Genomic DNA, 22,520 nt, shown 5'->3' with positions numbered 1-22,520 from the left:
TGTTCTCCAGGGTTTCCCTGCGGAAATCTGTATCAGCAATTAACTTTCAGTATTGTGGAATCCAGGAGGGAGAACAGCCTAGGATCAGGGAATGCAGCGCATGATTGATACGGAATTTATTTTTCCTTTTGGATAGAATCTAAATTAAGCCTCTAGAGTCTGCCTGGCAAATCCTATCTTGTAAGCAAAGCTGCTACTGAATAAAACATAGCAGTGAGGGGGGAGGAGAAGGGATTTTCTCTGCTATCTTTCCCTCCTCCTTACTGCATTAATTTGTCCTCTCTCCTCCCAGCTACGCCCAGCATCTCCCAGGCTCCTGAAACCATCTCCCGCACCCGAGCTAGCACGGCTCGATTCGTCTGCAAGGCGGAGGGTGAGCCAGCCCCTACCATCCACTGGCTGAAGAACGGCGAGGCCATCCTCTCCAATGGGCGGGTGAAGGTCCAGAGCAGCGGCAGCTTGGTGATCAATCAGATCGGGCTGGAGGATGCTGGCTACTACCAGTGCGTGGCTGAGAATAGCCTGGGCATGGCGTGCGCCACTGCCAAGCTCTCCGTGATTGTGCGGGAGGGTTTGCCCAGCGCTCCCAAGAAGGTCTCAGCTGTGTCCCTCTCCAGCACCACAGTCTTGGTGTCCTGGGAGCGGCCAGAGTACAACAGCGAGCAGATCATTGGCTTCTCGTTACATTACCAGCGGGCTGTGGGTAGGTGTTACCTGCCTGTGCAACTGGGCAGTGGCTGTGAGGATGTGGTGATAAAGGATGAAGGTCTGTGTCCCTGGTTTTGGGCACAGAAGATCCTTCCAAAACCAACAGGAGACCCACCTTGCACTTAGTATTGGGCCTTCTATAATGGCAGGAGTTCCCCTGGGTTGTTCTTACCACTCTCAGCAGGACTGTGCTTAAGGTGAAGAACTGGATGTGTTAGTTTGGATAGTTCAAGCTGCTGTAGCCTGGTGATTGCAACACCTCTTCCATCCAGTCCTGTACTCCCATTTCTCTTCTAACAGGGCTGGAAGAGCTTTATTGCATCCAGATGCTTTGGAAGCTACCCAAACTTTCTCCTAAATTTTGTTTTCTCCCCTTTCTGGAAGCAGTTGCAGTGGCAGCTAGACTCTTTTTCTGGGAACTAGGTTGTTACTGTAGGAACTAAGAAAAGCTAGAAAGCCTCTGCTTCCAAATCCTGGCACCTTGCAGTGTCCTGGCAGTTCACTGACCTGCTGATCGGTGTTTCCTTGACTCTAGGAACAGATAACGTGGAGTACCAGTTTGCTGTCAATAATGATACTACTGAGCTGCAAGTCAAGGACCTGGAACCCAACACCAACTATGTCTTCTATGTGGTCGCGTATTCTCAGCTTGGAGCCAGCCGGACATCCTCTTCCATAATTGTTCAGACCTTGGAGGACGGTGCGTTGAATTAGATGGGTACTAATGTCTAAAAGATATTCTTTCCAGTTTCATGGTGAGTATTGAAGATGATGCAGAGAATAGTATCAAATCCTGGAAGCCTACACCTGTGCTCCTATACCTTTTTGTTGTAAATCCTTTGTAAAAATAAAGAAACCCACCCTAATCTGATCATTGGCTTGGGTGATGGTGAGCATGAAAGTGACCTTGCTGACAATGGGATTTGTTGCAGTCAGGTCCTCTGGACTTTCACTGACCTAACATGGTATTGCTCCAAACTTGCTGCTAGGCCAGAAATGATTTCAGCTCCGAAGAAAGATGTCTGTTTCAATTTGTAGAGCTGGGAGCAGCATTGAAGTTGGATCCCTTGAGAGTCTGTAGTTTGCGTTGATTTTGCCACTTATCACATAGCATTTTCTTGAGCAGTAAAGGCAGAGTGCCAGAAGGACTGCTGCCCAACAGAGGAGAACATGTACAGCTCACAACAGACTGCAGGACAGAGACAGAAGCAATGTTTTTGGCAGACCTCATGCAAGCCCCTGCTATGCTGTGGGGTGCACTGTGTGCTTTAATGCTCCTGACATAGAGCACTGCATGGTCTCACACGTATGTGTCTGAAGCTTGAAAAGCTGTGTTGAAAGCATGAAAGCTGCCTGCAGCACAGAGCTGTGATTCTCAAGGAGATGGGGATCAAAAAGCTGAAGCCCGGTGTCTTCAGTGTCTGTTAGTGTCTCTTTGATGCTCCATGGTACTGCACAGGCAGATTAACCAGTCTGTTAACCTGCCTGGTTTGTAGTGAAGACTGGGTCACTTAGATGTGGCAACACAGTGTGGTGTGGCCAGCAGGCTCTGAGCAGCCTGTTGAAGCTGAGCAGCTCACCTTCCCTCCTCCTCAGAAAGCTCCTTCTGGTTCTCTGAGCCGTTGGAGAACTGTAGGATGTTGGATACACCCCCCATGACAGCTTGTCACCAGTGGCTGCGCCAGGTAGTGGCCTCCAGCCAACTGAGATGTGTCAAGGTCTTGCCTCCACCTTTGCTGACTTTCTTTTGCATTTTCTCAGTTCCTAGTGCTGCTCCTCAGCTGTCCCTGTCAAGCATGACTCCTGGTGACATCCGTGTGACGTGGTTGCCTCTTCCTCCGGAGCTGAGTAATGGCAAGATAACCAAGTACAAGATTGACTACTGCACTATCAAAGAAGGTAAGGAAAACACTGTTTGAAGGGAGGAAGGTTGTCTTTTGCTCCAGCAGCTTCAACAACATGTCTTGCTGAGGGGGAGAGGTAAAAGACTGAAAACAAAGGAACCCATTTTTGCCAGGAGCAGAACAGCCCTCCCTTATCTGGGCTCTGCTGGTGGTGGTCACAGTAGTGCTGCTACTGTGCGCTTCAGACTACTCTGGGGTGCTTTTTTCTGTGGTTGTGGAGGAACCAGTGTGCCCAGGGGATGGTGTGTGTTTGTGCTGCCCCATGAGTGCTTACATAAACAACCCTTTGGTGTGCTTTGTAATTTGGGAGAAGAGCTTTATGCTGGTTGGGGAAGTAGGGTGAATGCATTTGGTTCCTTTAAAACCAAGTCTACTCAATGATCTGTATGTAAGTATCCTGGCAAGGTTGTGTTGCTCTGATGCTGAGTTTTATCTGGTTTTATTTATATAGTCAGCCACTCTAAGAAGCCTTCAGCAGGGATGGTAACACTTTCATACTCTGAATGCAGTTGTTCTGATTCCATGTGTGCTTGCTTTGCAAATCCTTCTGGGTATTCACTTTAAAATCATCAAAACTCTGCAGCTTCTACTTCCCAACATCATGCTTCTTTCTAAGAAAACGATGGGGAGTGTGATGAAGTGCTGGACATGTTCCTGTGTGTTTGATCTGAATTAGTAGTCTGCAGTGGGACTCCTGGCTCTTGTGTTTTTGTTTTGTTTTTGGTTTTTTTTTTTTTTTGCCTTGAACCTGCATGCACCTCTGTGGGATCATAAAACCTTAGACGTTTGCACGCCCAGCAATATGCTGCTACGTAGCAGGACAGCGCTCTCAGCTGAGTTTAGGTCAAGTGCAGCTGAAAAGCAAGACTGGTGCATTCATCAACAGTCAAGATGATTCCTAGCAAGACCAATTAGTTGTTTCAGCTAAAATCTCAGGTCACTCTCAGTTTAAATTTCCTGTTATCTGCCTTATGAATTTGGGTAGGCTGAAAACAGAGTAATCAAACCTCAGTGTAGCATTGGTGAAGTTGTGAATTTTGCAGAAGGAGGGCTGCTGGATGGTTCCTCTTCAAATGAAGGTGACAATTTAAGTACAGCAGTGAGTGCCATCAGTTCCCATCAGCTTATGCTCACACTCTGCTCTTGTGTCAGCAGCAGCAAGGTTTCTGACAGCTACCTCCAGGCAGGCTCGGTGCTGAAGGCACTCTGCAGTTCTGAATGTGACGAAGGGGTTGTCAGTCAGGATATCAGCTCTGCCCAGTCTTCAGTTCTTAATTTTCTTGGTGGCAAGAGGGCATGTAGACCATGTGGTTATTGCTGGGTTTGTTTCTGCACTTTGACTGGGAAAGCCCTTTTTCACTGGTGTCACTTTGGTTCCAGCAGATCAGGTTAACTCCATTGAAGTGGGTGGAAATGAGACACAGATCACTCTGTACTCGCTGCATCCCAACAAAGTGTACAAAGTGCGCATTGCAGCTAGCACCAGTGTGGGCTATGGGGCCCCGTCTGAGTGGACCCAGCATCGGACTCCTGACAGGGACAACCAGACACATGGTAGGAGGCTGGGTGTTGCTTGGGGTTGGGGATGGGGAACTTGAGGCATAACCAGAAATGTCTGCGTTCATTAGGGAGTTCTAACTATTGGTTTTGATTAGAGCGGAGCACCTGCCCTTGACTTTCTGTTGAGCAACGCCTATATGTCTTGGGTAGTGGGTCTTTCCTCCTTCCATTTGTAGTTAGTAATGGAGATAAGTGACTGAATGTTTTTTCTCTTGTTCTTCTAGTTCCGTTTGCACCAACAGAATTAAAAGTCCGAGCGAAGATGGAGTCTCTCCTGATTACATGGCAACCCCCAGCCAACCATGCCCAGATATCAGGCTACAAACTCTACTACCGGGAGGTGGGCCAGGAGGAGTCCAGTGATGAAAGCCCTCTGGATGGTGCTGAAGAGGAGAGCTGGGACGTAGGACCCATAAAGCTAAAGAAGAAAGTGAAGCAGTATGAACTGACTCGACTAGGTGAGCTGGTTACACCCTAGCAGTAGGTATGGAATCCTAGGGTCTGACTTTCACACTTGATAGCAGCCCCAGGATTCTTGCAAGTGGATTATCTCCCTGCCTACAGCTGCATAGGTTCATGACCATATGAGCTGAGCACCCTTCCTGAGTTTGTTTCTAAGAGCACCCAAAATAATTTGTGGTGTGGGCTTTTTGGGATATATTCTAAGCAGAGTATAAAAGAAAGAAACTGATGAAACCAGATTGTATTTTTAACCAAGGACTATACCAGTATACATAGTATATACTAATGAAGGGATATGAATCAATTATTGTTCATTGCTATGTCAATATGAGAGTGCTTAGATTAAAATCACCAGTCAGGGCAGTGATCTCTCCTTGGCTATGTATTTCTAAGAAGCTTCACAATTACGTGCTTTTTGAAATGTCTCTATGCTTAAATGCAGATAAGGGTTAATTCACAGCATACTAATTTTGGGTCAGTATTCGCCTCTGCCTCCCATAAAGGAAAAGAGATAGGAGACTGACTGTGGCTGGAGAACAAGCCTGCACTGCAGTCAGGTTTACCTGCCAGGCTGACTGCCTTTGTTTTTTTCCCATAAGACGTTATGTTTTTAACATCTCATTGTACTAATTAATTGACTTGCTGATTGATACAGGATGGAGAGTGAAAAGAATCATGGCAGATGAGTTCTTAAAGCAGTATTCTGCTTAAGAGTTCTTCCATCACCCACTTCGTGCTTCATCTGTGCCTGTTGCTGAAACCAAGGGGCGAGTGTCTAGCATATGTATGATGCATGGCCTAAAGGCCAGCCTGCAGCACCTGGAAGAACAGCTTGTGTCATCACTGAGCAGGTTTCCAGCACTCCAGTCGTGTAGCAGCCATTCTGCCACAGAGGGAGTGTTAACAGTTAGGAGTTTCTCTGAAGAATTTAGATCTGTAATTATTGCACTGAGGAAACCACATGTGAACATCCTCACGCGCTGCTCTAACCACTGGCAAATCAGTGAGCAGAGGGACTCGGGAGTGGACTGAATTGGTTCCAAATGCTCTGGCATGGCGATGCTGAGAAGGCTGCTTGTTCTTTTGTAATTACTTCCTTAAATTTGGGCATCCGTCAAGGCCTAATGGTTTCCTTATGATTTGGCTGTTGTGTATCAGCTATCATTGTATCAGGAAGAAAGTCTCGGGTTTTTTCCAGCATGGATGTTCTCTTTTCTCCCCCTGAGCTGCTGAATTATGCCCTCATGCATGTGTACAGTACAGAAGGGGGTCAGAATCTGGCTGTGCTGTGAAAGACATGGGTCTGGGCATGGAGCAGGGAGGAATAGTGGTTGGGATTTGGAAGGATTTAGGCACGGAGCTCCCCAGGGCAGGTAGTTATATCTGCTTTAGGGATCCTGCAGGCAGAGCAGGTAGCAGTCTCAGGACAGACTGGCAGACTTAACACAGTTTACACTGTTGAATGTTGCTGATGGCAATCAGCCAGGGGGGCTTCTCAGCACGTGGATGTCCATGTGGGAATCACAGCAATGGAAACTTCTCTTAAGATCCCTCACAGTAAAAGGAAAAAAAAAAAAAAGTGGGGGGTGAGGGAGAGGGATAAGAAGCACTATTATGTCCTGGGAATATCTCTTGATATCAAGGCAAGTTGCTGATGGTACTGTCTGATGGGAGGGAGATTTGCCCGGGCTGACCCTCAGGGGATGGGCTGCTGAAGTGTGGTGGCTGAAACTGCAGGTTGAGATAAGCATTTGTTTCATTCTCTCTCTGACTGGTCTTGCTAATAAATTGGTGCCAGTTGTCCCCACCACCTCTTCTCTGTCTTGCAGACTTCCTCTTCCTCATCCTTTCCCCCCCTGGTATTTGGCTTCTTGATTTTAGTTATGTCCCAGCTCTTTCTATTTCAGCTGTCTGAAACAAGAGATTTTCTCCTGTGCTGTTGTTAAACTCTGGAGGAAACCATATCTTAGTGATATCATTAAGGTCTCTCATTGTATCTTCTCTGGAGAGATATGCTGAAATCCTACCAGAGAGGTGGGTGGCTGTTCAAAGGTACAGAAGAAGCATGGTAATTTCACGATCCCCTGAGATCCAGAGGAGGCTGTCCTGGATCACTAGGGTAACATTGCTGAGAAGTTCTCACCAACTTCTATCTGTGTTCTACAGTTAGTCTTTGTAATGGTGTGTTATGACCAGGGCCATCACTGACATGAAAGACAAACAGTAAGCGTCTGATCCTGTCTTCCACATTCCTGTGAAGGATGAGTGCATTCCTCTGTGAGTGACTCCCCAGAGATCAGGGTGTTTTCCCACTTAGGGGAAGGTATGGCATCTGGCCTACATGAACACCTTGAAAAATCAAATGAAACAACATATTTAGCATATTGAATATATTACACAGTTATCCAGATTAGTGATTTGAAATGATCTGGACTAGATTATTCTGCTTATATTTAATGTATGATGGAATGTAGTGAAATACATCTGTTTTCATGCTGCCTACTAGCTTCTTGACAGCTTGATAGAGCTTTATGTCTGCCAGTTCTAAGAGCTTGAACATCTGGGCCTGTGTATAAAAATTGAAGCCAAACCTCTGACTGAGAAACCCAAAATACCCCTGTTTGCAGAATATGAAGTGCTTGATCATGTAGCAGAGCTGCTCTGGCTTCATGTGTGTCTGCTGTATTGATCCTACCCAAGGATGGAGACAGGACTTCTCCTTCCCTCCACTTCATTCCCTCACGGGAGCTGTCCACAGCTGCATCACATCTGCATGCTCTTCCTCTTCATTTTGGATCTCATCATCTGTGATGAGCTCGTATCCCAGTGAAGCCCAGCCAAATGCTCAAGCTGGCAGGAGATGGGCTGTGGGTTCTTGGTTCCATCAAGTCTATGGTCCCAGCTGTTTAAAAGTCAAGTCCCTTCTGGCCTTTTCCTCCTTGTGTGGGTTTGAAGCGTTTTCCCGTGAGTGTGAAATGCAGATCAGATTTCTTTGGAGGCAGACAGGACTCTGTTTGCTTTTGGGATTCTTTCAGGGAGAAAAATGTGGCTGAACTGTTTTTCTATTCTGAGCGTGAACATGTGTTGTGGAGCACTGAGAGCCTTTGGTAATTGGTACCATTAGCCTCTGGGAGCATAATGAGTGCAGTAATAATAAAATTGGCATCAATAAGAAGGGGTTTGTTCTGCGTATGTTGTCTGGCAAAGGGAGCAGTGATCCATCAGGGCAGGGAACGAACAGGCACGTCCCCAATTAACAAACTTCATTAACATGCTTCAGCTAAAGATAGTCCGGAGTGCTCTTTCTGAGCTCCTTGATGGGCTGGAGGGAGGAGCTGCTGAGTGTCATTTGAGAATCTTGGATGTTCCCAATCCATTTTCTCAATTGAACATCTCCATGAAAAAAAAACCTTGGATGTTGCTTAGCACGGCAAAGTGACTTCAGCGATGGGCAGCTTAAGGACTTCCAGAGAGCAAGTTCCTCCCATCAGTGAGTAAATCAGGACTGTAGAAACAAGAGGTGCATTTTGAAGAGAGGAAAGGATGTTCTCTCTCCAAGAATAAGCAGTACAGCACATCCACTCCCGTGGGGGTTTTGTTAGCTTGAAGGGGAGAAAGATCAGGAGATCCTGAGATGGTGTGCTGTGCTGTGATGCTGGTTAGCCCCCTCACTGGCTGCAGAAAGTCAATTTGCTGCTGATAACTTCTGTAAAAAGGGACTGGAGAGCTCGGGAGTGGCTGTGATAATACACGTTCCAGTTGTGAGACAGTATTTGAGTGCAAAAAGCCTGTAAGGGGAAGTGGTCCTGATCTGTTTTAGCGAATTCACCTCTGTCAGAGCTGCTTTATTGAGTCAGATTTAAGAAAACATGTCTAAATGAGGGGGGCTGCTGACAAACATAACCCCAGTCAAACCTTGACTGATTTTTTTCTAGCTCCTGGGAAGCTCTATGAGGTGAAGCTGGTGGCGTTCAATAAGCATGAAGATGGTTATGCAGCAGTTTGGAAGGGCAAAACAGAAAAGGCGCCTGCAACAGCAGTAGGTGAGGAATGCCCTCTGTCTGTCTCTTCTTTTTGGCATGTGGCTTCAAAAGAAAGGTGAAGTTACGGAAGAAGGACTTCAAGAGGGACATTAGCAAAACAAGACAAGACCCTCCATAAGGGAACTCCCTTGGACAGTCATTGCAGTTGCATTGGAGGAATTATCCTGAGAAGGAGGGAAAGGAGCAAATTTACCCCCCTTCTCCTTGGGACTGTTCTTGTGCTGGGTTGAATAGCCTTCATAGTCTTCTCTCTGGCCCCGTTAGTGGCTCAGGGATGGTCATGGAAATGCCTGGGTGTCATCTCTTACATTGTAAAGACTAAAGAACATGAGTGAGCAGGATACTACTTTTCTCACAGCGTTACATAGGAATTAAAAGCTCTGAGGATCCAGACTCCATTTGTAGCTCTGCCAGTCTGTTGTGGGGTGTTGAAGAGCCTGTGCTCCTCCTTGTCTGAAGTGGGCCTGTTGAGTGGGTGCCCTTGAGGCTGACCTCCTGTGCACCACAGTAGTGCAGCACCAACAAGGTGTGTGGATCCTCGCTGGGATTTTTTCCACACATGAAGAAAAGCATGGATGAGCTGCATACACAGGCAGGTTAAACATGATGATGCTGGAGGCATCTTTTTGCAGGCTTCACAACCTTGACATGCTTTTTTCCCCATTTTGTGTCCCTTACCTCACTGCCATTTATGTTCCCACATCTCTTTTCTCTTTATGTCTTGCACCACCGTAGATCCCCCTGTGCAGAAGGGTCCTCCACTGCCTCCAGTCCAAGTCTATGCAGAGTCCAACAGCTCGACTTCTATATGGCTCAGATGGAAGAAACCTGACTTCACCACGGTCAAGATTGTCAACTACACCGTGCGCTTCAGCCCTTGGGGCCTGAAAAACGCCTCTCTTGTTACATACTACACAAGGTAAGGGGGATGCTGAGGACTCATCTGCCATATATTACTCATATCAGGAATAAACACAAGGAGGGAGGAATCTGCAGGGAAGTCACAATGCTGAGCAAAATCCTAGGTGTTTGAAATGCTGGAAATGTCTTCTTTGGTCACAGACACATTCAGATCTGCTGAAATGTGGATCTGGGACTTCCACAGTGGGGATTTATCCACTCATTTGGTATAGGTACTGAGGTGGCCCTTTGTACCATCTGATATTCATGGTCTCGTGAATGCCTCCTTTTTTGGCAGCTCGGATGAAGACATTCTCATTAGTGGGTTGAAGCCCTACACCAGATACGAGTTTGCTGTGCAGTCCAATGGTGTTGGTATCGACGGGCCCTTTGGCAGCGTGGTGGAGCGATTCACCCTTCCTGACCGTGAGTAGTTATGGAAATTGAATCCTTCCATTTCCTGGATTTCTGTTGAAGTACAAGTAGAGCTTTAGGGGAGATGGAGATGAAAGAAAGGAAGGTGTGTGTGTGCTCATTCTCTCAGAGATGATCAGCACTGCACAACCTCAAACTGCGCAGTACCAGCACTGTTGTGTTTCCCTTGGGTGTTTGACCACAAGTCCTGCCCTGTGCTGGGCTCAGGAGCCTTCCCTCTGCACTCTCCACCGCTTGTTGGGATGTGATGCCTAGTCACCTGGGTCATACCTTGTTTTATGCAAAGATGACCAGGGCACTACTGAAAAGGATTCATAGAAGGCACAGAACATTCAAATGCTCTGCTCCTCATTTCTGCTGTTCACTCTGGGTCTCTGCTTGCATCTACCAGGTCCCTCGACGCCTCCATCTGACCTGCGGCTGCACCCCCTCAACCCCTATGCAGTCCAGGTGCACTGGTGTCCCCCTGCTGAGCCCAACGGCATCATCGTGGAGTACCTCATCCTGTACAATGCCAACAACACGCAGCCTGATGACATGTGGACCTTGCTGACACGAGAAGGTGAGCCTTCCTGAGGTACTTGCACACAGGCAGACACTTAATACCAGAATTCTGCTGCTGCTTTTCTATAGCCATATGAATATGCTTGAAACTGCACATTTTGAACCTCTTTTGGCTTGGTTTTTGATCAGGAAATATCTTCAGCACTGAAGTGCATGGCCTGGAAAGTGATACCAGATACTTCTTCAAGATGGGAGCAAAGACAGTCGTGGGATCTGGTCCCTACTCAAACGTGAAGGATGTGCACACCCTCCGGGAGAAGCTGTCTGGTATGAATTTCCCCTTTGTCTCAGAGCAGGATGCGAGTTGCACTGCTGAAAACCACGGTTCGTTAGCAGTAGCACTTCTCTTTTTGCCAGTGAATTGCCTGATGTCACTCTGCACAATGTGGGATGTGACTGTAGATAGGCCAGTGAAGAGAATCACAGCAGTCCTCAGATGTGCATCTCCGTAGGCCCCAAGTGGCTGCAGAACCCATCCAACAATAGAATTTGATCTCTTTCCTCTGTCTCAGCCCTGTGGAAAATCACATGCCACCTGTATCTCACTGCCTTTATCAGGCCAGTGTAGCATGAAATTAATGAATGTGCATAAATGCCAGTTTGCTTTTAGGCGTTCTAAACTGTCACTGCCAAGTCTCTTTTCCTTTGTCTATATGGAATCATCGCCCATTGGTTTTAGTGAAGCTGATGCTTCTCTGAACATAGGACACTTTGTGCCTTCTTTCTGCTAACAGCTGAAATGATGCATCATCTGTACTTCCTCTGCTAGATGTTCTGGATATCCACTCTGTCACGGGAATCATTGTGGGAGTCTGCCTGGGGCTGCTCTGCATACTCTTCTGCATGTGTGCCAGCTTCCGCAACAGCAAGCAGAGGTAGGTGTCACTCCCCTCCCAGGGGGTAAAGGAGGCTGATGTGGAAGGAGACAAAATGCACTGTGACCTTCCCTCTGTTCACATGGGCTGTTTGGGATGCAGTGAATGATATCAGTTAATGTAACGACTGAGTCACAGGACCAGCTAGCTAAGGAGCATGCTTAGTATAATCTCACTGATTTATTTTCTCAATATTTTCTATTGTTAGACTAATAGATTTTTGTAGTGAAAAAATGAAAAGAGAAAAAGCACTATTTGCCAATTACCTGTGTGCTTGGGCAGGTTTTGCTTCTGAGGCTGGGCAGCTCTAAGGATGTTTGGAAAGGATTTGTCAGCTTTCTCTTGGGAAGATGTTGAAAGATTTCCAGTGACAGACAGGTTGGTTTCAGTAGGATTGGACTCAGCCCAAAGCCTCCTGCTATTCCAGGGGTCTGAATCCAGCCACAAACTTTTGGAAAGACCTTGGTAGGAAACCAGCTTAGTGCTTGAGAAGGGCTTTGGGCTGGTAAGGGATGCCAGGACTTGGAGTGAGCAACTTCTTCAGAGTGTCAGGGCTGGGGCTTGGGTCTAGTTGCTTCTGCAGGGGCAGGCTCAGCAGCCTGGGCTGGATTGCTGTGTCTGGCAGTCTCCTGGCTGTTTGGGGCAGAGGAATGTGAGGATGATTGGAAATGTCAGCTCCTGCTTGTTTTTTCCTCAGGGAGGCTCTGCCAGGCCTGGATTCCCAAGCAACTGGCAACCACACTTACTACCACCGGGGCAGGCAAGGGGCAGCAGCTCCCTGTGCCACCTCGGACACACATGAGCTGGAGTCACTCATGTCCCCACTGCCAGAGGATGCACCTGTGCCCTTAGGAGACATCACAGAACTGACAGAAGTGCACAGCCTCATCCATACAAGCCTCCCTGAAGACATTGTCCATGGGAAGAGGAAGGTAATGACTTGTACATGTGTGATGGCTCCCATCCCAGGCAGGAGCCTCCATTTGGTGTTCTGCTGCTGGGAAGTCCTGATCTGATTCTGTCTTAGCTCTGCAAAGTGCCGGTAGATACTGTTGTAATTAGGGTGAGAAGTGGTTTTACCACATGCACTGTGTTTACTGGCATACCCTTGAAGATGTACAAGAAGTAAAACCCTTTTATTTTTGTGAACGTTTTATTTTGAAGTCTTTTCCTGCCATACTTGGTTTGCCTGACATTGTGTTGTCTTTCACTCCTCCCTGCCCATTTCCTCTCTCAAGCTTGTCTGAAACATTTCATTCCATTAGGGAACCTTTAATTGGCCTAATTTAGTTAATCTGTTTATGTCTCTCATTGTAACCCGGGGAGAGCATGTAAAGTAATTAGGAGGTTCAGTAAAACAAATGCATTGTGAACACATGGGATTTCATGTTTGCATCGATGATACGTTTGCATGTCGCAGGAGGATACCTGGAGAACCTGTGCTTGCTGCTAGCACTGATGCAGCTATGGCCTTTTGGAAATGAGAAATTTCCAGCTGCTTTTAATAGTGCTGTGCACTGCAGCCATACTCACCACCATCCCCAGGTGTTGTGTTGGATCAGTGCTCAGCTGAAGGAGACACTTTGCAGCCAAGCTGCATCCATGGATGTCAGTGGAATGCGGCTCCCTTTCTGGACCCAAGCCGAAGCGTGTGAGGAATTTCCTACAGATCTTTCAGTTAAATAAGGAACAAATGTTTTCAGTGATGGTGACTTACCCAGAGAACAGGTCTAGCAGAGGGAAATCCCCTCCTCTGAGAGGCCTTTTTAGGGGCAGCGTATCCAGGTCTCTCTTTTGCAAAAGGAATCCTATCCATAAAGCTTTGCTGAAAGGTTTTTGTGCCTGTAAAGCAGAGGCTGGAAAGGGCAGTGCCAAGGTCCGGCCGTTCAGGGCTTCGGCTGTGAGCTCAGGGCCCTGGGTTGTGTCACACGAAGTGGGTGGCAATCGGGTCATGTTCAGAGATGAGCGCTTCGGGAAGGGGGCGATTCTGCAGTTTCTCTGCCTCCCTGATTGGATGGGGAAAGGCAACTAGGAGTTAAATTTGCCAAGGAGATTTGCTAGCAGTACAGAGGGCCTGGCTTTTGATGGATGTGGACAGAGAAGCAAGGATCACCAAGGAGCAGCCACCCGAAGAGCAGTGCTGTCACCCGTGCTGCCCAGTGAGGATGACCTGGCAGGTGACAGAGCTGGGTGGCAGCCAGGAGCAACAGGCTGCTGTTGCTGGCAGTGGGCACTGGAGGGAGATGTGCTCCCACACAGCAGGACCCGCTGCCCCTTTCTGCAGGAGGTGCCCCCTGAGCCAACCTCCTCCTTCAGTGTGTATATTCAAAGCTGAGAAGGCTGAGGCTAAAGCCACCTTCACGGTTCAGTTGCCATCTCTTTTGCGCTCTTGTGCCATCTGTGGTTGGGGTTCTGAAGACTGAAGGCAAGGGATATGGTAGAGCTGCAGGAAGTCCTCATGGAAAGAAGTTCTTGGACTGCCCTGGCAAGGAGAGGTCCTAGGTCATGTACCAGCACTTGTAATATTATCCAGTAAAGCAAGGGAGTGAGAAACATCTCAGAGATCCCTGTTATTTAGCATCATATCATGTCACTGCAGAACTCAGGACTTTGGCTGAGACAGCCTCACAGTCTGATGCTGCTGTGGTGGGGTAGGTTTATAGAGCTGCAGTGCCAATGAGCTGGCAGCTGAGGATGTGTGACCTTCTCCGATTGCCTGCTGGGCCCTCTGCCCTGAGAATGTCTCCTGGAACATGCTTTGTGTTGGCTGGGTAGCACTTGCTGTTAGTGGCGGCAGTTGCTGCTCCCATGCTTGCAAACTTTTCCCATGCTGGTGCATTACTTGGCATTTCATGGATTATTTTCCACTGGTTTTGTTCTTGTGGCAGCTTCAGGCTTCAGTGGAGATTGGAAGCTTCGTGGTGTTAGGAGATGTGCAGACACAATGAAGGGACTGACCCTGTGCCTTAAGCAGTCACAAGTAAATGAATGCTGTTTTGCAGGGATGGAGACTGGAGAACAGAGTGAGGGCAGGAAGTCTTTAATGACACCAAGACTGAGCAAAGAGTCCGCAAAGAGTCATAGGCAGGGGCTTTGAGAAGAGCCATTGGGTGTTCTTAAGGTTTGGATCACCAAGTTCTTCAGATGCAGGCTGTGAGTCCTCTTGAGCTGCTATCAACACTGCTGGGGGAGTGGGATGGTGTGAGTGGAAGGGCACAGCATGAACTTGTGCTCTGCCCCCACCCTGGATGGGGACATGCCCCCCTCATAAGCACCGCTCCTGCTGTGACCGAGCTGTTGGCATGGGACACTCTCATGGCTGCAGCTCATTAGGCAGGGCTGCACTCAGCCATTGAGCAGGCTCTTTTCCTTCCTCTCTGTGCATTTCTCAGTGGTCACACTTTCGGTGCATATACAAGTGCTTGTGTGATTTTCCTCTTTGAATGTCTTCCCCTTTGCAGTGAGCCCAGCCTGCTGCCCCCAGTAGTCTGCCTTATAAATGGCACCATAACATGCAGGCTGTGGTGCTGCGGCTCTGCTTCCCTGACAGATGGACTGAGGATGATAAAATGGCTCTGCTCCAGACGTCCCTGTCACTGCTACTTGTGGGCCAAGTGATTTGGGGGTGGGGATAGTATTAAGAAGCATCTGCTTTCCATGGAAGACTTGAGCATTTTGTTGAATGGAGCCAAACTCGAGCATTTTGGCTTGGAAACGTTTGCTGTTGTGCTGCTTGCGAGCTGGATGGAGCCTTGCTTGCTTGCTGCCCCACTGTCTCCCTGGGGGCCTCCTGCCCACAGGACTGTGCTTCCTATGGAGCATCCCTGGGACTCAGAGAGCGAAAGCTGCAGTGCATCAGGAACTTGGAGCAACATGGGTTGCTTTTCATCTTCGCATTGACATTCTTCTGTGTTGAACAAAAGTCCTGATGTTTTCTGAAAAGTCTTCCATGAGAACTGTGCTCCTGCTGGCAGCTAGCAGAGATTCCCCTTTGTGTGATGGGAGAGGTCTGTTGTGTTGCAGCGTGTTTTGGGGCACAGCTATGGGCAGGGATGCCATGTTTGCATGGCGTGGAGGTTCCCCACTCCTGCAGGCTGCTGCTGGTCAGGGACAAATCCCTTCTCTCCACCGTGACACCTTTAAATGCTGGGCACATCTCAAGCGTCCCCAGCCTTGTTCTGTGCAGGATTTCAAGCTAGATGAATAACTGTCCACGTGAAACAGGGAGGGTTTCAATATCAACATTTCCTACATGTTCGTTCTCAGCTCATATATTTGCGTGAAATCATTCCTTGTCGCTGCGAAGGTAATATGATCTCAGCACATTTTTACTGGTTGGAGTTTCTATAAAAAGGCTAAAATGAAGAGGCTTGTTTGCTTTGATAAGGATTTAGCTGTAATGGAAACGCCTTTTATTGGAAGATGTTTTCATTAGTTTCCATTCTCGTCTTTGCAGCAGACTGAAAAGGGGATTTTTCCCTCTTCAAAATGGTTTTAGACTGACACTCCTTGCTTTCATTCTTCTGCTGTAAAAGCCAAGAGACCATTTCCTTGTCTTCCTTCAGCCATTCATCACTGTGCTCGTGTAGAAACAAAAAGTATCATTTTTTATGCCAAAAACTTAAAAAGCAGAAGTGTTTGGGCAAGACCTTCTTCAGGTCCATGATGAAAGCAGACCTGGAGTGAACTGCAGCTACCCAGCCTTACAGACTAAGCCCCGAGAGAGGTTGGGTTTTTTTCCCCCCTCAAACACAACGTGCATGAACAACATGTGGGATATAGGCCATGTTGTGTGGCTGATGGTTTTTACTGTTTGTTGAAAGTTGCAAAGTGGTACAAAACAAGTTTGTTCTTCATTGCAGCCAATTTCAGCCAGAGCCGAACAGGCTGTTCCCAGAGTCATCAAAACCTATGTAAACATGGCAGATTGACATTTCCGCTAACAGATGGTCCTTGGGGGATTGCAGTAGAGCTGCCTGTTTCTTTCCACATTTTTCGGCATTCACAAGATGCCTGCAAGAAGGTTTTCAAGTTTGGTCTGTGTATGTGTATGCGTGTGATGCTCAGATCTCTTTGATGGCAAATATGCATGTAAGCATCTGTAATAGGACACGCACATTTGTGTGTGTGTGTGCATATTTGTGTAGGTTGAACGCAGAGATTTCCAGGCAGTATTTGCTCAGTAACGTATGTTCCTTGGAAAAGGCACAGAAGCCATCAGTCAGCGCTGTAGCTGCAGAAAGCCTTTCAGATGGCAGGAGAAGCAAACTGAATGCGTTCCGAACTCGTGTTTAGCGATGCTCCTTAGTGTGAGCCATGTGCCATTGTTTGGTTGATTTCTTGTTAGTGTGGTTTAGTGATTGTCCACTTAGAAGGGGAGCAATTAGGGAATGCTCTTGGCAATCCTCGTTGAGGATTGTGGAAAGAGGAATGGCAAAGATGCCACCTCCAGCATCCATGTCTAAATGAGTGTCTGCCTGACATCCACAGCTGCGGCTCAGAAGTTGCTGTTCTGAGGGGTGCTGCCACATAACCAAAGCCCTTTGCTCACTGTTTCCTTGGAGCTGGATCCTGAGGCGATGGCAGAGCTGCCGTGACTTGGGGTTGGCACTGGGATGTAATGCTGCTCTGCCTCCCACTGGGTGTTGGAGTCAGGGTACAGTGCTCGGCTCTATGTGACTGCTTAGCTGACAGCACAAGGTAGCATTTGCTTCTTGCTAAATAGCTGACTTAGGAACACCTGGCTCACGTGCAGCATCTGATCATGTATTTTTACCTAATTTCCAGCCAGATGGACCGAGGCACATGGAGGTCAAATGACTCATGCAAGGTCAGGCTGATGTCAGAAATCTCCTTGCCGTCTCAGCTGGGTCATTCTGTGCTCTCTGTTGCTGGAATTGAGCAGGCCTGTGTAAGTGGTGGCCACATATGCAGAGCAGAAATCTGTGTTTCCTCTGCCTGACAGTAAGCAATAGGAGTGTGGTGGGTTTGGATAGATGTGTCGTCATGCCGACACCACCAGTGTTCTGTTGCACACACAGACATGCGTGCTCACAGTTGTGTCAGGTCCAGATTTCCTCTTCACTTTCTCTTGGCCTCAGCCTTGCATTGTTCTTTCCCTTCTATCCAGGCAACATGTAACATCTGTGAAACACACCCAGAGATGGCTGGCTCCCATCTTCCTCATTGTGTGTGTGTGTGTGTGTGTGTGTGTGTGTGTGTGCATGCGTGCCAGCAGCAAGGCTGAGCTCGGGTACATGCAGGGCGGCCCAGTAAAATCAGTCCCTAGAAAGAAAATACTTTTCTGCCTGTGAACTAATAGTCTGAGCTGTTAAATAACTTTAGCTCTTAAAGGTACACATTTCCCATACACAGAGGTGTGCATTCAACAGTTTATTGGAAGAGGAAGCTGAGAGAACCCAGAACAAATTGCATTCAGCCCATATAATTTAATTAGATCTACAAACAAGGTAACACTGGTTGCCCAGGGGATTTAAGCTGAACTAAGAATTGCTTGGTGGTCTGTTGCAATAAATCAATAAAATAAGGCCCCAAATTTTGTGCCTCTTTGTGGATGGGCAATAGCAGAGTGTTTACCCAGGCCCGAGCTCGGAGCAGGAAAGAAAGAGCAGTTGTCCCCAGCAACTTGTGTTGTTGCAACTCCCATGTGTTGTTGGAGCACACATGCCAGTACTCACAGGTGACAGCCCCTCTCCATGCTGCAGAGTATTGCTTTGCCAAAGCAAACACCGGAAGCATTCAGCTCCAGGCTTCCACCGTCCCTGATCAGTTTTGCAGTGTTTTTCAGCAGGCTCGCACAGCTCTGGGCTGTTTGCAGCTTTGCGGGGAGCTGGTGTCAGTGGGCCCTGCAGTGTGGGATCGTGTGCTGCGATGCAGTTAGCCTCAATACGTAGGAAGCAGTGGAAAGTCCCTTCTGAGGCTGCTCGTGAGCCATCTGGCAACTTCTATCCCCTTGCTCTGCATCAGACCTTGTAACCCTGCTGTAATGTGGTGACTGCTCTGGCCCATTGTAATGAGCAATTCTATTTTGATGCCATTAGAAGTGTGCCCTGCATTTAACTCAGTCTTCTGACGCCACGGTATTTTTCCCAACCTGCACTTTCCTTTCTCGAGCTGCTTCTCATTTCAGGTTTAAGAGGATAAGAATCTGTATCTGTGGTAATTGGATCTCTTCTCTCCCCTGCTTTTTTTCTGCAGTCTTCGTGGAATAAATCAGCTAACCAGCCCTGGACAAACAGCATAGCCAGATATGGGGACACTATCACAAAAGAGCCTCTCCCTGCTGTGAACGGATCACTGAAGCTCCCTTCCAGCGCAGGACAGAAGCTTTTGTTACAAGCTCTGGTTTATGATGCTGTGATGGTGGGTGTCTTTGGTTTATTGCCTTGTGCATTCTGATGTGTTTTTTCCATTTATGTTCCCCCATCTCTATCTCCTTTTTGCAGCATTGGAAAAAAAAGCTGATCATGGGCTTCATTTTTTCCTAGGTATAGGAGTGTATGCTTGTGCCACTGATGGGATTTGAGTAAAATCTGTGCGTGTTTTTTTCCACGCAGTTCTGAAAGCCTCAGCTCTCCCCTCATTGCCCTGACTTCAGGCAGCCCAAAGGGCCTCTGATGAAAAGGGCTGGAAGGAAAACAAAAGCTGAAAAGAGCTTTGTCCTCTTGGTGATGTCCACAGGTCTTGGGCGGCTCAGCTGGCAGGAGGGCTGCAGTAGCCGTGGTTCCTTTGGGCCTTCACGGTGGCCATGGGTTAGGAGCTGCAGTGCTCAGCACAGGGTCGCTAACATCTGTGGTGTGCGTGCTTGGAGAAGGAATTGCATTTTGGCCTACAGTAGGAGTCAAAGATTGAGGGTTGATTTAAGCTCCTGAAGCTCCATATAGGGTAGAGCAATTTCCACTGCAGTTGCCATCTTTGTGTGCGGGTATGGATGGGGAGAAAATGCTATTTCTCATATTGTTGTATTTATCCCAATTATTTATTGGGATAAATACTCCCACTTGTGTTTGAGTTTATGCAAGAATCTTAACACTTATGCCACGCAGCATCTATACCATCTCAGCAAAGCAAGCCAGTACCTATTCGGGTTGGCTCTGTACCAGAAGGTGGATCAAATTACTGCTTTAGGAAGCTCACCTCCAACAAATACTTCTAAGTAATGTCCACCTATGCTTTTTTCCTAGATAATAGTGTGAAAATCAATTATAGACAGGATGTAATTAACATTGTGGATAGAGTTAAGACGATGTTTTACAACCAAATTACAGGGCACTGTTTACAGCACAGCTTATCCATCAGAGTTTGTCAACAAAAGGAGAAAACTGTTAAAATATGTAAATGATGCAAAAAATTGGCTTCAACAGAAGGCACAAATTACACACGAGATATCTCACTTTCATACTTTGAATTGTCTTCTTACTCCTAAATCACACAGTGCAGAGTCTGAGCACTGATTTGCCTAAAGTGCTCTTTGGGACCTTCCAAACTAGTTTGACTGTTAAATTACTGAACGATAATTCAGCAGAATGAGTGACCTGTTAGCCAGGCTTGTGGAGACCCATAGCCTGAATTCTGCTTAAACACTGCAGAAGATAACTGCTTTCTTTCTGATTTAAAGTGTTTGAATTTATACCAACCCTTGCAAGTTGTGACAAGGGTTGTAATGAGCAAACCTTTGGTGGCACATACCAAGATTAAACCAGAAGATGAAAGGAGCCCCGGTGTGGGTTTTTACCACAGGCTGTCTCAGCAGCCAATTTTCTCAAGTGCTGCTGTTGAAATCTGGTTGTCAATATGGAAATGGAGCGGTGAGTTTTGAAAATTGTTGTCTGACAGAGGCTTGGAGGAGTGGTTGCTTCAGCCTGCCAAGAAACCTTGGGCACATCACACCCCTGGGACTTGCTTTCCCAAACATAAAATAGGAATAACGATCCTGAGATTATTTGAGTTGCTTCTTAAGGCTTCAGCTCTGAGAAACATATCAAGATAATGCTTAATAGCAGCAGGTGTACATCCCATTGCACTCTGTGGAATTAAAAAAACCCACACATTTCAGTGCTTGGTTGGGTCACAGCCTCAATTAATTTACATGGCTTCTTATTTTCTTTTCCCCATCTTTGATAACAGAATGAAGCAAAGAAGAGTCACCCACCAGCCAGCCTCCACCAAGTGGAAGCAGAGGTCATCGTTCATTCTGATTTTTCAGCCTCTGACAGAGACTGTGACTCCCAGCTGCACGCCCTGGATGGTCAACAGACAGAAGCCGAGGAGCAGGAGCATGAAGAGTTTTCCCCTGGTGACCTGGCTCTCCACAGCTCTCCCAGCACCCAGCAGGACGCTCACCAAGAATTGATGGACTGCTCGGGCGATGTGGAGGTTCAGACCCAGGATGAGCTGTTGTATGCCACCAGAAAGGCTAACAGAACAGAGGCCGTTTGCATCCCTGGGCTCACCAATGGCTTCCACAGGAATGGGGAAAGTCTGGATTCAGTGGAGAGTGGAGATTCGGACTCCATCCCGGAAGGCAGGGCAGATGTGCAGCCAGTCAAGAGCCAAGCGCTATCTGTGGCCCCAGAGGAGGCTCCCCTGTGTAGTAACTCTAGTTTAACCTCATCCTCAGCATCTGAGAACATAGCACGTGTCCACAATCACTGAAGAGTAAACTAATCTGATTTTGATCATGGGAGAGCTAGAAGCACCACTAAGGGCCTGTTCCTTTGAGGTACTGCGTGCCCTCAGTTCACTGGATCGAGCTAAGAAGGTGCAGCATCTCACCAGAACAGGATTAGGACCTGTCAGCTGTACATATCGCCTTCAAGAAATCAGTAGGTAGACTGATAAGGGCCCATCTTTCAGCTGAAGCTAATGGGTAACCTGGTGTTCACGGGAGCAGAACTGAGCTGTCTGCCAAAGACTGACATGAAACCACAGCTGGAGCAGAGCCTTCTGCGTTGGCCTGGTGCCGTCACCTCACTGTAGGCCCCTATACGACTGGCAAGAGGCACGGTGTGCTGAGCCAGTCTCAACTGTCCCTTGTCCACAGAGGGCCTTGGACTACCCGCTGCCTTGTGGTGTTGGGATGGACTTTGTCAGAGTCCCACAAGGGGGTGGAACCAACACAAAAAACAGAGCTATAACCACCAGCCTTTTCTGCCCTCCCGTGGTTAAAAGGATTATAAGGCTCTCTTTGTACGCTGCGACAGTAACCATTGCTAGCAGGCTGATGTAGTGGCCTTTTATTACACACTCTAAGAGTGCCTCTAACAACTTGTACTATACAGAACCTTCTTTGGTGTCTGGGTCATTTCACCAACCTGGACTTTGTTTTATGAAGGTTCTTGTACCTAATATTTTAGGTACGCATCTGTCCTTTTAATGTACGACATGTATTTTTATTTCCTTGGAGCATCTTTATATTATTTAATTTTATGAAGTGGAGTAGTGTGTGGTATAGAGTAGCATTTTTACTACTTCTCTCTTTCCTTTGTTTTTTTTTTTTCCTCCCTAACAACACAACTACCTCATGTCTGTTGGAGAAAAAAAGCAGTAGATCTACTCCTTTGTTATAGTCCATTATAGGTTTTAACTTATTCTTATACTGCCTTTTTCTAAAGAATATGTTTGCACTGGTTGTTGACTATTTTTTTTAATAGTGTTGCAGAGCTGATGTCTCTCTTGCTTTGTTTCTAAGTATTGCTGTAGGACACGTTCCCCACAGCTGGAGAGGGTTGTATTTTTTTGTAGGACCATGTTTGACAGGAGCTGGCTAAAGGAGGCCGCTTCGGCTGGCAGGATGTTGATCGGTTTTTCTTTAAGAAATTTATGCTAGCAAAGAGGAAAAAAAGAACCAACGATTACAAAATTAACTTGTGACCTTGGGGACGTCTTTTGTGCTCAAATGGAGACCACTGGGATGTTCAATTTCCAGCAGCTCTCAGCCTCCCATAAGCAGTGGGCTTGCTGAAGGTTTTGGATGAACAGGAGATAATTTCTCATCATTTCTGAGAACGCTCTCAGTGTGCCCTGCGTTGGACCTGAGCTGGACCACA

The 22,520-nt window shown here is 47.3% G+C and overlaps 1 protein-coding gene across 4 annotated transcripts in view; it reads left to right on the top strand.

Annotated features, from left to right (window-relative positions):
* IGDCC4 (immunoglobulin superfamily DCC subclass member 4) overlaps nt 1–21,987 on the top strand; it is a 76,775-nt gene extending 54,788 nt beyond the window's left edge. For 3 of the 4 annotated variants that reach the window (XM_025154131.3, XM_003641826.6, XM_040706662.2), the window contains 14 exons: nt 293–703; nt 1,244–1,408; nt 2,470–2,607; nt 3,993–4,166; nt 4,397–4,630; nt 8,570–8,677; nt 9,413–9,596; nt 9,876–10,003; nt 10,404–10,574; nt 10,706–10,843; nt 11,346–11,451; nt 12,149–12,383; nt 18,670–18,834; nt 20,599–21,987. In XM_025154131.3, coding sequence (XP_025009899.2) covers nt 293–703; nt 1,244–1,408; nt 2,470–2,607; nt 3,993–4,166; nt 4,397–4,630; nt 8,570–8,677; nt 9,413–9,596; nt 9,876–10,003; nt 10,404–10,574; nt 10,706–10,843; nt 11,346–11,451; nt 12,149–12,383; nt 18,670–18,834; nt 20,599–21,126 — 2,885 coding nt within the window. In that variant the 3' untranslated portion in view covers nt 21,127–21,987. The remainder of the gene's footprint in view (nt 1–292; nt 704–1,243; nt 1,409–2,469; nt 2,608–3,992; nt 4,167–4,396; nt 4,631–8,569; nt 8,678–9,412; nt 9,597–9,875; nt 10,004–10,403; nt 10,575–10,705; nt 10,844–11,345; nt 11,452–12,148; nt 12,384–18,669; nt 18,835–20,598) is intronic. The other variant, XM_004943893.5, reaches the window with a different exon arrangement.
* Nucleotides 21,988–22,520: the final 533 nt, after the last annotated feature.

This window comes from Gallus gallus, chromosome 10 (assembly GCF_016699485.2).
Source record: "Gallus gallus isolate bGalGal1 chromosome 10, bGalGal1.mat.broiler.GRCg7b, whole genome shotgun sequence".
NCBI lineage: Eukaryota > Metazoa > Chordata > Aves > Galliformes > Phasianidae > Gallus > Gallus gallus.
Note: the sequence above shows the minus strand (reverse complement) of the source record. Positions and strands in the feature narration are given on the sequence as shown.